The 14,283-nt window shown below is 47.2% G+C and overlaps 1 protein-coding gene and 1 long non-coding RNA gene across 6 annotated transcripts in view; one reads left to right on the top strand and one right to left on the bottom strand.

Moving 5' to 3' along the window:
* Positions 1–3,294: 3,294 nt before the first annotated feature.
* Positions 3,295–13,236, bottom strand: LOC123603969. 2 transcript variants are annotated; one of them, XR_006715144.1, is made up of 3 exons: positions 12,775–13,236; positions 5,912–6,123; positions 3,295–4,289 (listed from the first exon to the last, which is right to left on the bottom strand). It is a non-coding gene; the product is annotated as an uncharacterized LOC123603969 (long non-coding RNA). The 2 variants fall into 2 exon arrangements; XR_006715145.1 differs by having other exon boundaries at positions 5,980–6,123.
* Positions 13,231–14,283, top strand: part of WIPI1 (WD repeat domain, phosphoinositide interacting 1) — a 31,636-nt gene continuing 30,583 nt past the window's right edge. For 2 of the 4 annotated variants that reach the window (XM_045489535.1, XM_045489534.1), the window contains exon 1: positions 13,231–13,424. In XM_045489535.1, the coding sequence (XP_045345491.1) occupies positions 13,345–13,424 (80 nt within the window). In that variant the 5' untranslated portion in view covers positions 13,231–13,344. The remainder of the gene's footprint in view (positions 13,425–14,283) is intronic. The other 2 variants (XM_045489536.1, XM_045489537.1) reach the window with 2 other exon arrangements.

Here is a 14,283-nt window from a genome sequence, read left to right as displayed (position 1 = left end):
GCTGACAGCTCAGAGCCCAATTTGGATCCTCTGTCTGCCTGTCTCTCTCTCTCTCTCTCTCTCTCTCTCTCTCTCTCTCTCTGCCCCTTCTGCGTGCACGCTCTCTCTCTCTCAAAAATAAACATTAAAAAATTATTAAAAAAATAGGGGCGCCTGGGTGGCTCGGTCGGTTAAGCGTCCGACTTCGGCTCAGGTCATGATCTCACGGTCCGTGAGTTCGAGCCCCGCGTCAGGCTCTGTGCTGACAGCTGGCAGCCTGGAGCCTGCGTTACGTAAAATTTTGGCATCGAAATGTTATTTTTTTGCCATTTGGAAGTTTATGTTGACACGCAAGTACCTTTCTTACCCCTGTTATATTTTATAAGTAATATATTTTTAGGACAAAGCCTTATATTTTAGTGATTTTATCAGCACCCTTTCCCACTTTTTCGAACAAGGGACCTCGAGTCTCCATTTTGCACTGGGCCCTGCAAATCATGTAGCTGGCCCCGGTTGGAAGGTTTGTTGCCCTGTAAAGGCTCAGGCCCACCCTAGAGTGCCTGAGCAGGGACAGCAAGAAAGTCCCTGGGAGTTTGGCCTGTGGCCCCTAGAATGTGGGAGGGAAAGATGTGAACACAAAGCCTACTGCCTGCCTCCCACAGGCAGGATTAGGGGACAGAGCGTAGCAGTGGGGAAGTCCCTACCCCAGTCGTGGCAAGGCGAGGACTTATGAGCTACCCGAGTAACAGAAGCCAGAGGAATTATCAAGGCTGGAGCCACCTTGAAGGGCCCCGCCTGCCACCTGCCAGTGTGACAGAAGAACGAGGCTGTGGATGGGCTGAGAAGAGCCACAGAGGTCTGCCAAAGAGCGCATCACCCAAGTCAGGAGCCAGGCAATGTAGAGGGTCCCACAAGAGCCCCTCATGAGGTCCCACACATGGGACCCAGGCTTTTGGAGACATCTGAAGAGCTGCTCTGGGGCGCCTGGGTGGCTCAGTCGGTGAAGTGTCTGACTTCGGCTCAGGTCATGATCTCGCAGTTTGTGAGTTCAAGCCCCGCATTGGGCCCTGTGCTGACAGCTCAGAGCCTGGGGCCTGCTTCAGAATCTGTGTCTCCTTCTCTCTCTCTGCCCCTCCCCTGCTCACGCTTTGTCTCTCTCTCAAGAAAACAATGAATAAACATTAAAAAAAAATTTTTTTTAAGCTGCCCAATGGGAAAGTGTTAGGCAAGAAAGAAGTCCTGGGATGTCACCGATGAAGACTTCACCCTTCTCTTACTAATCCCCTCTCCTGGCCCCCGACTCGGGAGAAAACAGGGGTGAGGCGGGGAGGAGAAGGCAGGGAAGAGGAAAAGAGAAGCATGACGGCTTTGAACTGGCTATGAGAGGGACATCTACTCTCCGGAAGGACCCATGCCACATCTGAAGGGGGTTTGATTACAGAAAAATAAACTATCTCCTGTTCATCCCTCCATCAGGTTCATGGAAGAAACCAGCTACACGTGCACAAGACTGCACGCATTTTAAAAACAGAAATAGACCAGCCCTTCCCTTATGTTTTCACATAACAATGTATCTTACACTTGGTTTCAGTAAGAAAGGGCTGCCTCACTCTGTTTAATGACTTCATAGTATTCCGTCTATAATGTACCACAATTGATATAACCCGTCCTCTGCTGAGGCATATTTCATTGCTCTCCAATCTTTTGCTGTAAATGTACTCCTTTCAAATCACAAAAAGGTGCATTAGCTTCTTCAGCTGTACATCACTGAAAGAAAAAAACTGCAGGGGCACCCGGGTGCCTCAGTCAGTTAAGCGTCCAACTTCGGCTCAGGTCACGATCTCACTGTTCATGGGTTCGAGCCCCACGTCAGGCTCTGTGCTGTCAGCTGGGAACCTGGAACCTGTTTCAGATTCTGTTTCTGTGTCTCTCTGCCCCTCCCCCACTTGTGCACTCACTCTCTCTCTCTCTCTCTCTCTCAAAAAAAAAATAAATAAACCTTAAAAAAATTTGTTTTAAAAACTGCATTGTTTGATTCCTTGATTCTTTTGTACAAACCTGCAAGGTGAATTTTCACTGTGAACTCCTCACTGTTGCTGGGTTTTTGCTGCCCTACTGTGTTCATCTACATTTGATGCTAAAAGAAGCTTGAATATGTCCATCTCTTCTCTGTCACTTATTAGCTTGGTGACCTTGGACAGATTGTGTAAGTTTTCTGAGCTTCCATTTCTTTATCTTTGAAATGAGGTTAATAATTCCTACCTGCAAATGTTATTATAAAAAATAGAGATAATCTTTGGAAAATAGGGAGCACAGAGTCTGCGCTCAGTAAAGGTATATGTTTTTATTATTGTTGTTCTTGTTTGCGTGTGGATGTGTCTTGAGTGTAACAAAGTATTAACTTTTGGTTTGCTTTTCCGTCACTCATCACCCACTATGCATCTTGGCCGCCACGGCGATGATATAGTTTTGGGAAATATAAACGTTTTATTTTTAAAAAATTTTTTTAATGTTTATTGTTTTAAAAGAGAGAGAGAGTGGGGGAGGGAGGGGCAGAGAGAGAGGGAGACACAGAATCCGAAACAGGCTCCAGGCTCTGAGCCATCAGCCCAGAGCCCGACGCGGGGCTCGAACTCACGGACCGCGAGATCGTGACCTGGCTGAAGTCGGACGCCTAACCGACTGCGCCACCCAGGCGCCCCTATTTTTAATGAATTAGTAAATAAATATTTTGAACTCTTCTCAGTTTTCATTTCTATCACACTAAATAATGACAGATATGACTCACATGAACACTAGCCCTTTGGGTCTTCAACAACTTTTAAGGGTGTAAAGGGGGTCCCAAATCTCAAAAGCCACTAACATAGTTAGTTGGTATTTGGTCAAAATACTAGCTCCATTTGGACAATGTCATTGTTCAAGAGAGACAAGAAAATGACACTTAGAAGGAGTTAATGGAAAGCTAATTTTCGTATGATGTTTTAATGACTGATTCTGTAAGTCAGTCAGTTGGCAAATATTCCATGAGCACCTATTATGTGGACAAGCATTGCTCTGGATGCTGGGAGAAGACACATAAGGCCCTGCTCTCACGGCGCCTGAGTGGCTCAGTGGGATGAGTGTCTGACTCTTGATTTTGGCTCAGGTCATGATCCCGGGGTCATGGGATGGAGACCTGGGAGTTGGTCTCCACACTGAGGGTGGAGCCTGCTTTAGATTCTCCCTCTCTCCCTTGCTCATGTGCACTCTCTCTCTCTCTCTCTAAAAATAAAGAAATAATTTAAAAAATACTTTTCTTTAAAAAAAAAAATACCCTGCTCTCATGGAGTTTACTTTCAAGATAGAAGAGATAGACAGTGAATATGTAAGCAAATAAACAAGGTAATTTTAGGTTGTGATAACCGTTTTAAAGAAAATACACAGGCTAATGTAATTAGAATCTCTGAGAACAGAAGGACTTGGCCTATGTAGGCATGGGAAACTGCATTCCTGGGTCAAGGGGACCTAAGAATCTATACTATATTCATGGATTGGGAGAAAAGAAGAGTCAATGCACACAGTGGTGCAAAATAAGTGATTCCTGTCCTTGGTTTGGGATAAATCTGTTTTTAAAGACCAACTCTCCCACCATTCTCTAGAGTTGCTGAAGCAGGATTCTTTCAAGAGCTCAGGAGAAAGAGATCCTATCAGGAATGCCAACAGAAGGTAGTGTTGATGTGCTCTGGCATGAAAGACAGAGGCAGGCAGAGCATTCCAGAGAGTGAGGTCAGACAAGGGTCATCTGTAGATAGAGGCTGACTTAAACCTCCACATATGGGAACAGATGCCTACGGAGAAAGTGGAGAAAGAGGGCCTAGGAAATCGCCACTTTAAATATTTTCAGACATGTCTCATCCACTTGATATCTTTCCTAAAGGCTCTGAAACAGTCTCGGGAGTCAAACTTCTATATAAAAAAAAAAAAAAAAAAAAAAAAATTGAAACCCACCAAAGGCTGTTTCTGACCTCAGGGAAACGATGAAAGTCGAAGTCATACCCGGTTGAGACACGCAGCAGCGAAAACGCTCCGTCTCGTTTTTGGAAAACACGCCAGCTTCCTATTCCTCGTGCATATTTGCAATCAATAAGCAAAATCGCAGATCACGTACATAATAGGTAGCAAAATAAGCTGGTGGGTTGAGCGTTAGCCGGTGAGCACTTGCCGATTCACGTTTCCATTTATAACAGAGGCTCTCACTCATCAGCAATGCGGGACGTGGAGCTGCTGAAGGCGGCTCAGCACAAGCACCAGCCTCCTTTCTGGTAGTGTTCCTAAAATTAAAGGAATACCAGGACATTCAGTCCAGCTCTTCACCAACTGACACATTTTTCGTTACATCTTACCTCCTCTCATGGCCTCAACTATTACCTCGCCACCAATGATCCTGGATCGATCTCTCTCTCTCTCTCTCTCTCAATCCCTTATAATGTACCCTATGCCCAGATATCAGCTGCCCCTGAAACACCCACAGGATCTTCCCAGTTTAAAGAAGAAAAGCGCTCCGGTTCCCAAAGGACCTTGTCCTTTGCGTCTTTAGTTACGTGATTAGCACTGTTCTCACCCTAACAAGAAACCTGCAGAATGGAGATGCCCCAGCTGAACGGAAGCTGGGGTGTAATCATGTCCTGGGGTACCTGAAGACCATGTCCCAGCATCAAGGGGTCTTAGCTAGGAGAATAAACGATAAGAATGGAAAGAACAGGGGCACCTGGGTGGCTCAATCGGTTAAGCGTCTGACTTCAGCTTAGGTCATTACCTCACACTCCGTGAGTTCGAGCCCCGTGTCGGGCTCTGTGCTGACAGCTCGGAGCCTGGAGTCTGCTTCGGATTCGGTGTCTCCCCCTCTCTCTGCCCCTCCCCTGCTCACGCTCTGTCTCTCTCTGTCTCAAAAATAAATAAAAACATTAAAAAAAAATTAAAAAAAAGAAAGAATGGAAAGAACAAGCCAGAAAGGGCAGCCCAGGGTCTGCCTCAGATTGTTCCCCTGACTTGGCCCCGCCCTGGACTCACATTTCAGCTGTATGGGTTGAAGCTGAACAAGTTTCCATACGATACAGAGCTTTGTTGCCCACCTGCCAGAGCGTGACCCGGAATGGGTGTGGGAGCCTTGAAAATACAGCACGGCCTTGGTTCATTGCGAGCACTGGGGGACCCAACACTACTTGGATGTCCCAAGAGCTTGCAACTTTGCAGACATGGCATAAAATCTCAGTGTTTTTCACACCCACGGGGATGGCTATGGTGATCGTGAAAAATAAAAACAGCAAATAACAAATGGTGAATCGGAGCCCTCGTTCATTGCTATGGGAATGTGAAATGGCTCAGCCTCCGTGGAAAACAGTTTTGCCAGTTCTTCAAAAGTTAAATATATAGAAAAAAATATACAGGGCACCTGGGTGGCTCAGTCGGTTCAGTGTCTGACTTCAGCTCAGGTCGTGATCTCACGGTTCGTGGGTTCGAGCCCTGCATCGGGCTCTGTGTTGATGGTGCAGAGCCTGCTTGGGATTCTCTCTCTCTCCCCCTCTCTCTGCCCTCCCCTGCGTGCGCACGCTCTCTCTCTCTCTCTCAATAATAAGTAAACTTAAAAATATGTATACAATCCGGAATTCCATTCCAAGATATACTGAACACAGGTACAATGGAAAGACGATCGAAAACAGGTCCTCAAATAATCGCGCACACGCACGTGTTCATAGTAGCAGTGTTCACGACAGCCAAGAGGTGGACACAACTCAAATGTCCACCCGCTGACAAATGGATAAATTAGTCGTGGAATATACATATAACGGAATATTATTCAGCCGTAAAAAGAAATGAAACGCTGATACAGGCTACACCCTGGACGAGCCTTGGAAGCGTTATGCTAAGAAGCCAGACGCCAAAGGTCACATACCGTAGAACCTCATTTCTATGAAGCATCCAGCATATTTTCAAAAAATATTTGGCAATATAGTCTCTCACCACTTTCATGGACCAGACATTGTGTTCCACTTGGTACGCAAGACGTTTTAGCGGGGCACGGTATCTCTGCCTTAGACTCAAAGAATATGATGGTAGGAAGTCGTTATTTTGTCCAGCTCTTCTTAAACTTTGATCTACAAAATCCTAGGGGCAGATAGATAAAGCTGTAGGTCAAGACCGCCAGGTTCACCCAGTCGATGTTCATTTTCTTCACTTGGTGCAGCAAGGGAAAACGTACACCAAATGAACCACGGTGGCTGTAGGAAGGGGGTTTTCTTGTGGGGTTTTGGGTTTGTGCTAAGTGACTCTAAGGTGGGAAGGGTAGGGGATACAGGAATCGGGCCCGGATTGCCAGTGGCCGTGAAGTGGCGTGGTTTCATAACGGAGGAATGGAGTGAATCTGCGGAAGGTACTGATAAGAAAGAATCAGTCACTCAACGGTAGCTCCTTTGCGGTTGTGGCGTGGCCTTGGGGAAATCACTGCTTTCTGTTGGCTTTGGGCTCGCGTCATTTATGACTGTCGGGAACATCACAGTCTGCTTATCAGCACTGACTTTCGTTTCTCGGGTCCCGCAAGAAGGTAGTGGGTGTTGCGGGAAGAAAGAGATCTGTGTAAGCCTGGAAAGTCCTCGTTAAACAACGTTAAGTAAACAATAAACTGGGGTTTGTGGAGTTTTTAAATGTGCTAAAGGGAACTGTGAATCTCCCAGGGCACCTTTTTTTTTAATGTTTTGTTTATTTTTGAGAGAAAGAGAGTGAACAGGGAAGGTGCAGAGAGAGGGGCGGGGACAGAAGATCTGAAATGGGCTCCGCGCTGTCAGCACAGAACCCGACGCAGGGCTCGAACTCACAAACTGGGAGATCATGATCTGAGCTGAACTCGGACGCTCAAGCGATTGAGCCGCCCAGGCGCCCCTCCCAAGACACCTTTAATTTGTTTTCAGCACAGCTGCCTGAGTGATTCTGTTCAAATATAAGTCCAAATATCCAATGGCTTCTCGTCCCTCCTCCACATGCCCAAGCATGACCATTCCGACCTCTTTTCCTATGTATCTGCCCCTCTTCTCTCTCCTCCATCCACCCTTGCCTCCTCCATGTTCCTCCTGCCAGGAATGCTTTTCCCCCTCATGTTCCCTTCTCTCCTTCAGGTCTTTGTTCAAATGGAACCTCCCAGCGACACCTTCCCTTCCTACTCTTTATCAAGCCCTCCTCTCCCCAACACCTCCCACATCCCTTCCAACGGCTTTATTTTTCTCCTTGGCACTCATGGCCATCTGAGATACTCTCCATTCTGTTTTTTCCTGTCTCTGGTCTCTGTGCCCATAGAAGCAGGGATTTTTATTTAATTTTCCCCATGGCGCCTCCCCAGGACCCGCAACCATGGCGGGCGCATAACAAGCACTGAATAAAAATGTGTCCAATGAATGCACGGGCAACCCCCTTCTAAACTTCTTCTGCAAGAGAGTGGTGAGTGAGGTGTCTGTATCTTCCATGTATAGACAGGAAAGAAGTTCTGGAAGAACACAGGAGAGCCTGGAGCTCCTCTTCCAGGGTTTGGTGATTAGCTCTCCGTGTCTCGTGAAGCCAGTCTTTTCCTACAAGGTTGCCCTACCGGGCTGGAACTAAATACAGCAGGTCGCTAGATGGCACTGTTCACCAAGAATCGTGGGATTCTTAGCCGATGGCCTTTGAAATCACCTTTTCCCTAGAAGTGAAGAATTCCAAGGAATGGTTACCATTCTTCACACTCTCTCTCTAGCCAGGAGGAAACCCAGAGTCCCACGGCACCACTTACGAACTAGCCACCCTCGCCCATGAGCGCAGGTTAACTAACCCTTTACCTCGGAGCAAAAGAGGTTCTTAGATACTTCTAGTAGTACCCATGGCAAGCATAAGCAAAGCTTTGCCCCCCTTGAAAAGGTGCCCTGCCTCTTACACTTGGCCCATGGCCCTCTTGGCATAAGCCTGTCTCTTTCCCTCCACCCTTGCCTCTCTGTCTCCTTAAAGAATGGAGTTCAGGTCACACTGCCAGTTCTGTTCCCAGCTTTGAGCAGTCTGAGAGGAAGCATGGAACACGGGGTGACCTGGAAATACAGTGGAAGGGACCGAGGGCAAACTACATCTCCATCGCAAACAGCCCTAGGACCTTGAGCAACTTATCCAACATCTCTCAACCTTGGTTTACGCAGTTGTGCCATGGGGATAAAAATCTCTGGGACAGGACAGGTAATAGACATTAAGTGAGAAGAGGTATGAGGTTTCAAGCCAAGCTTTCTATAAAGTTTTGCTTTCTATTTCCAGATATCACCTATATTTATACTCTAAAACTTAAGTCGGGGCAGTTGGTTGACCTGATGAACACTTCTCTGCAATCCTGGCTGGTCTTAAGATGTCCCAGTGAACAAAAACTCCATGACGAACCTCCTCTCTGCATCGTCTTGACTAATAGATGGTTAGCTCAAGTTATGTCTGCAAATGCACACACGGAAAGCTACTGTCTTCGTGAACGTCAGCCGATCAGCAAGTATTTATGGAGAACTTATAATTTTGCCTCAGTGTTCTAAGAAGATTATTCTGGAAGCAGAAATAAGAGAGCTGGGAAAGAGAATGCAGTCAAAGGTCAAAGACACTGCAGTTCACTCTTTAATGAAGTACCCTTGTTTCTTGCTCTTGAGAGGAAATACGGAAGTCAAGGACTATTAGAACGGCTGTTGGCTTTTTAATTGATAAAACCAGAAATAATGGTTCCATTTGGGGAGCAAAGGCACATAATAGGAACTGTTCATTCATGGCAGCCATGTTTTACCACGCAGATTGTGCCTATGATTAGTAACAAAAAAGCCCAACTGTGCCTGCTGTTTAGCCATACCTCTGGCCGGACACTTCCTGTTTGCCAATCTGACGGGATCACCTGCTTTCCCAGAGATTATCCTACATTTCAACCCCTTACCTTCTACCCCAGATCGGTAGGGCTGACTCCCTGAGCTTGCGACACATCACCCTTCCCTCTCCCTACCCCCCAAGTCTTACCTATTCTACACTGTCCCCAGAATCTCCCTCCTTTATTCTTTTCTCAAAGTACCACCATACACTTGTCTATTCCGGTTCTACTCTTTCTCAGCTCACGTTCTGAGTGCTGAGACGCATCAGAAAAGGAAAAGGAGCTATTCCCTGTGGTTTGATCTTATAAAAACAGAATGGATTTTATGAAAAGAAGAAGTGGACAGGAGTGGTATTTGCTCACCTCGTACTCACTCTAATTATAGCCAGTTGGGTGTTATGGGCAACCATATTGGGTGACATGAGGGTTGCATCAGACAGGATGTCCCATTTCCAACTTCCCCTGTTCATGCCCTATGCATTCCCTAATCAGCATTTTAAAATTACAACCTGATTGCTGAACAAATAGGAAGTCTCCCCATTAGCTGAATTGTGGCCTGCAATTTTGTATATTACCAAGAACACTTGAGTCTCAAGCTCAGCTTTATTCTTCCGGATTTTGCTGACTTACTGTTTCCCCAGAAGTAATGGACATTTTGTTTGAGAAAAGATAGACATTTAGGAAATTTCAACTGGAAGAAAGGCAAAAAGCTGAAATCTTGTTTTTCCTGCGGTTAAGTGTCATATTCCCCTCTTCCTCCAGATAGCCTCGGCTCCTGTTATGCAGTGTTGAAATTTCTGTTCCAAGAATGTGGAAGGATTAGGATGCCATAAACCCAGGGTTTAAATCAGGAGTGTCCTCAGGGCGCCGGGGTGGCTCAGTTGGTTAAGCGTCCGACTCTTTTTCTGCTCTGGTCATGATCTCGCGCTTTGCGAGATCGAGCCCCGAGCCCAGCTCTGTGCCGACAGTGTGCCCAGCCTGCTTAGGATTCTCTCTCCCTCTCTCTCTGTCCCCCCCTCTCTCTCTGCCCCTCTCCGGCTCACGTGCGCACGTGCACGCTCTCTCTCCCCCACAAAATAAATAAACTTAAAAAAAATAAATAAATCAGGAGTTTCCTCTCCCACGGAACCTAGAACTAGGACTCAGAAAAAGAAAAATCAGCCTGATATTAAAGGAATCCAACACCTTCAAATCTATTTGCAGCCTTTTCTTTAGATGTTTATGCCAGTAAATTTCTGGGAATTATGCCTCACACAGAGGTCACACACTGGACCTCCACAAACCACATCCAGCCAGCTCGTATATTTAATTTGGCCTTCACAGTGTTTTTTAAAAATAAGAATTGGTCATCAACCTTTTAAATTTTTACATAAAATATAGGTTTATATAAAATAAATAGTTATGTTAAATTTATTTATATAAAAATACAGATTTCTGTATCGTCTTGGGAAAAAATAAAACCGGATGAGGCAGCCCTGGAATGTTATTTCCACATGGGTAGTGGTGGATGGTGGACCATTAACTCAGTGGGAAACATACAAGGGGGATCATTCACGAAGGGTGGGGCTGGAAAGATGATCAGTTTTCTCCCGGGCGTACATCTCAAGGCTTGAACTGGAATTCCAATGAGCATTCAGTTCACCTCACTCCCTAAATACCTGCCCAAATATCTAGTTTCTGAAAGCAGCACCACGAGCTTCCACTTTCCCAACGGCAATCCTAACTACGGAATCAGCGTGGACGTTTCCCTCTTCGTCTCTGCTATACCCCCCCTCCCCCATCAGCTACCATCTGTGGTTTATTCTCCCCAAACTTTACTGGGCAATAAGATAGCTACCAGCCGCATGAGCGCTTAAAAGGTGGCTAGGTTAAATTGAGATATGCTCTAAGTGAAAAAGATACATTGGATTTTAAATACCTACACTAAAAAAATAGTACTTTAAACTAGCTGATTAAAATTAATTAATTAATTAAAACAATAAATAAACCAGCTGGTTAATAGTTTCACATGGGCGGCCCATTAAAATGAGATTTTTGACATATTGTGTTAAAGATATTATTAAAATTAATTTACTTATCTCTTTTTATCTTTTCAAATGTGGCTTCTAGAAAATGTTAAATTACATATGGGGTTCACATCTGTGGCTGACATCACCTTTCTTTCTTTCTTTCTTTGGTTTGTTACCTTTCTATGGGACAACATTGCCTCAAAATAGCTCTTCATGTGATATGTTGGTGGTGCTAATTATAGCCACAATGGCAATCATATTACAATACATGAATGTCAAATCAACATGCTATACACCTTCAGTTTACACAATGTTATATGTCAAATATATTTCAACAGAAAAAAAAATTTCGCTTGGGTTTGTCTTCAACTTTCTAGCCTTGCTGCCATGCAATAGTTCGCATCTCATACCCCTTTACTCCTAGAATTTCACATTGGCCGAGGCTTTTTCCCCTTCTAATCTGTTCTGCACACCCTGGGCAAGTTTATCTGCCTAAAACACGGCTTTTATCATGAAACGCTCCTGCTCAAACACTAACACCAGCTCCCAACTCTAGCCTATAAAGTCCGAACTGTTGAGAATAACAACTTCCACTTTACAAACCGAATTTATTCTGTCCTTTATTGAATTTTCCAAACAACGGAGCACCTAGCGTACCAGATTCCTGGTTTTCTAAATGCCTGAGCTGGGGGTGGTGAGAAGCACTTTTGATCTTAGAGGTTACAAAGATGATGCAGTTAAAGCATCCAAACAGAAGCTCTTTTCGCTTACGATAGTTTCTACAACACCTCACAATCGACTGAAGAGCATCCGCGGATCTATGAGCTAAACTATTTTAACATCAGTTGAGAGAAAGAATAGCCTGAACTGAACAAACTGTTACATTTGCATTTTGGAAAACCCAAACTGGATATGCAACTAGAAAAGCTTAAATGAGGGGTGCCTGGGTGGCGCAGTCGGTTAAGCGTCCGACTTCAGCCAGGTCACGATCTCGCGGTCCGTGAGTTCGAGCCCCGCAATGGCTCAGAGCCTGGAGCCTGTTTCCGATTCTGTGTCTCCCTCTCTCTCTGCCCCTCCCCCGTTCATGCTCTGTCTCTCTCTGTCCCAAAAATAAATAAACGTTGAAAAAAAAATTAAAAAAAAAAAAAAGAAAAGCTTAAATGAAATAATGCGCTTCACTCATCCATTACAGGTCCAAGCTCCCAAAGTGTGTGTGTGTGTGTGTGTACGCACGCACATACACACACACGTATATATAGCTTTGTCACAAAATAAATTTTAATAATGCCAATTTGAAATACTGTGGTATAACAATTAAAATGCCATCTCAACTTGAAAAGCACGAATTAAAAATTCATCAGGAATTATATAAATCCAAAGCCAGCAGAGCTACTGATTTATAAAGTGTGCTGGGTATTCTACAAGGCAACTTGAATTTAGCTTGGGAAGAGAGACTTGTCAGGATTTATCTCAAATATGTGAGTTTTGAATTGTGCCATCTTCAAGACCTCATCCCTTTCATCAAGCACGCTACCTTATAGACATTTTCTTCCTTTTTTCCCCCCCAATTATAGATCAGATAGGTTTTGCCAAATTCCCTAGCAGAATTTCTTGGTGCACGAAGCTTGAATTGAGACAAATCCACATTCTACCACTTATTCTGTTACTTCAGACAGATTACTTAATTGTTCAGTTGCTCCTTATTAAAATTGGGCATAAAGTATATATTCTTGTTTTATAGGAATTCTAAGGGATAACATACACGGTTAGCACAGCGCTGGGCATGTAGAAAGAGTTCTCAACAGCAGGGCAACCGTGAAGGTAACATGCGATCTGTCTGGCTTTTCTCAAAGCAGTTTGAAGACTCTGTAAAAGGGTGGGGCTTTGGCGTCTCACGCTACTAACCTCTGTAAGTTTAATAGACGGAGAGCTACATGCCACAGGGGTCTGGGTGGGGTGGGACGGAGCGCGTCCGCCCGCCCCCTCAGCCGCAGCTCCACCGCAGACGCCAGAAGGTGGCCACCAGGTACGGCCTCAGTTGCACTGGTTCTTCCGGACTTCCGCTTCGCAGCCTCTGGCAATGAAAACACTACCACGTGGCCTGCAGCCTTGCGTCACCCTCCTTCGCCCAATGGAGAGCCGCGTCGCTGAGCTGGGGGCGGGTCGCTACCAGGGCGGTCCAGCCCACAGCTGTCGTCAATTGGCCAAGGGGGCGCGGCGGCGTGGACTCATAGCCAATGGCGGCCGAGGGTGGGGACCCCACCCCCTCGGCTGCCGGGTATGGCTCGGACGCGCCGGAGGATCTGGGCCGGGCGTGGGGGCGGAGCGAAGCGGGGACGGGGCGGAGCGAAGAAGGGCAGGGCGGGGCCAGGAGCGGAGGGGGGGCCGCGACCCGGCCCGCGGAGCCGGCGCCAGCGGGCTGCTGAGGTGGCTGTCGCCGGCTCGGAGCTGCGGCTTCCCCGGGCCGAGCCCCCGATGGAGGCCGAGGCCGCGGATGGCCCCCCGGGCGGGGTCGAGGCGGCGCTCAGCTGCTTCTCTTTCAACCAGGACTGCACGTAAGCCGCGGCCCCTGCCCTGCGGGGAGCTGGGGGGCAGAAGTCGCGAGCAGGGGTCTAGTCCTGTCGGCCACTTGTAGCGGGAGTGGCGCGGGCCTGCGCCTCCAGAGGGCCGCGGCAGCGCGGCAGGGGCGGCTCCCGGCCCGCACGGTCTGGGTGGGCTCCCTCTCCCCCTGCGGGGATTCGAGCGCCCCCACCCCCGCTGTGGGCTGAGGGCCAGGAGCGGCCGGCCGAGCACGAAGGGAGGGAGTTCGCGGGCGCAGTGGGGCTGAAGAAGGCTACGGATCCAGTGGGGGCAGAGGCTAGTGCCCCGAGTGGGGGTCTCGGAAGGAGGGGCAGAGGCCAAAACAAAGGAGATGGGCGAGGAGGGGGAAGTTGCAAGTTGACCCTAGGCGAGGTTGTTGGGGCCCAGGAAGATGAGAGTACAGGAAAAACTTTCCCATTTGTCCTTGAGCATCTCAACGTGGCATCTGGGCAGGGCCTGGGACAAAGAGGCAGCCTATCCGTGCGGCCAGGCCAGCCCTCGTCCCAGCCCAGCTCGGGGCATCTCGCCTTTCCACCCCCTCTCACTGTGTTCACACAGCCCCCCTGGGCGAGGCAGAATCCTCTTCTCCGAGTCCCCGAGCCCTTTCCCGGGCCCCGGCTGCCTTCTCTGAGAAGCGCGAGCTCCACCCTGTTGCTTTTTGAGTGCACTTGTAATGTTTCACTTCGATGTGCACATTTGGACTTTGGCCAGAGAGTTAGAGGCTGAACCGTATTTCAGACCTCTCAAAGATTCAGTCCTTTACAAGTGAACGCCTGCTTCCTTACCTCTTTGCGTGGAATTGTTAGACGCCAGTCCTGGGGACCATATGGAATA

The sequence above is a fragment of the Leopardus geoffroyi genome, chromosome E1, assembly GCF_018350155.1.
Source record: "Leopardus geoffroyi isolate Oge1 chromosome E1, O.geoffroyi_Oge1_pat1.0, whole genome shotgun sequence".
In the NCBI taxonomy this organism is placed as follows: Eukaryota; Metazoa; Chordata; class Mammalia; order Carnivora; family Felidae; genus Leopardus; species Leopardus geoffroyi.
This window is presented reverse-complemented; position numbering and strand designations above follow the sequence as displayed.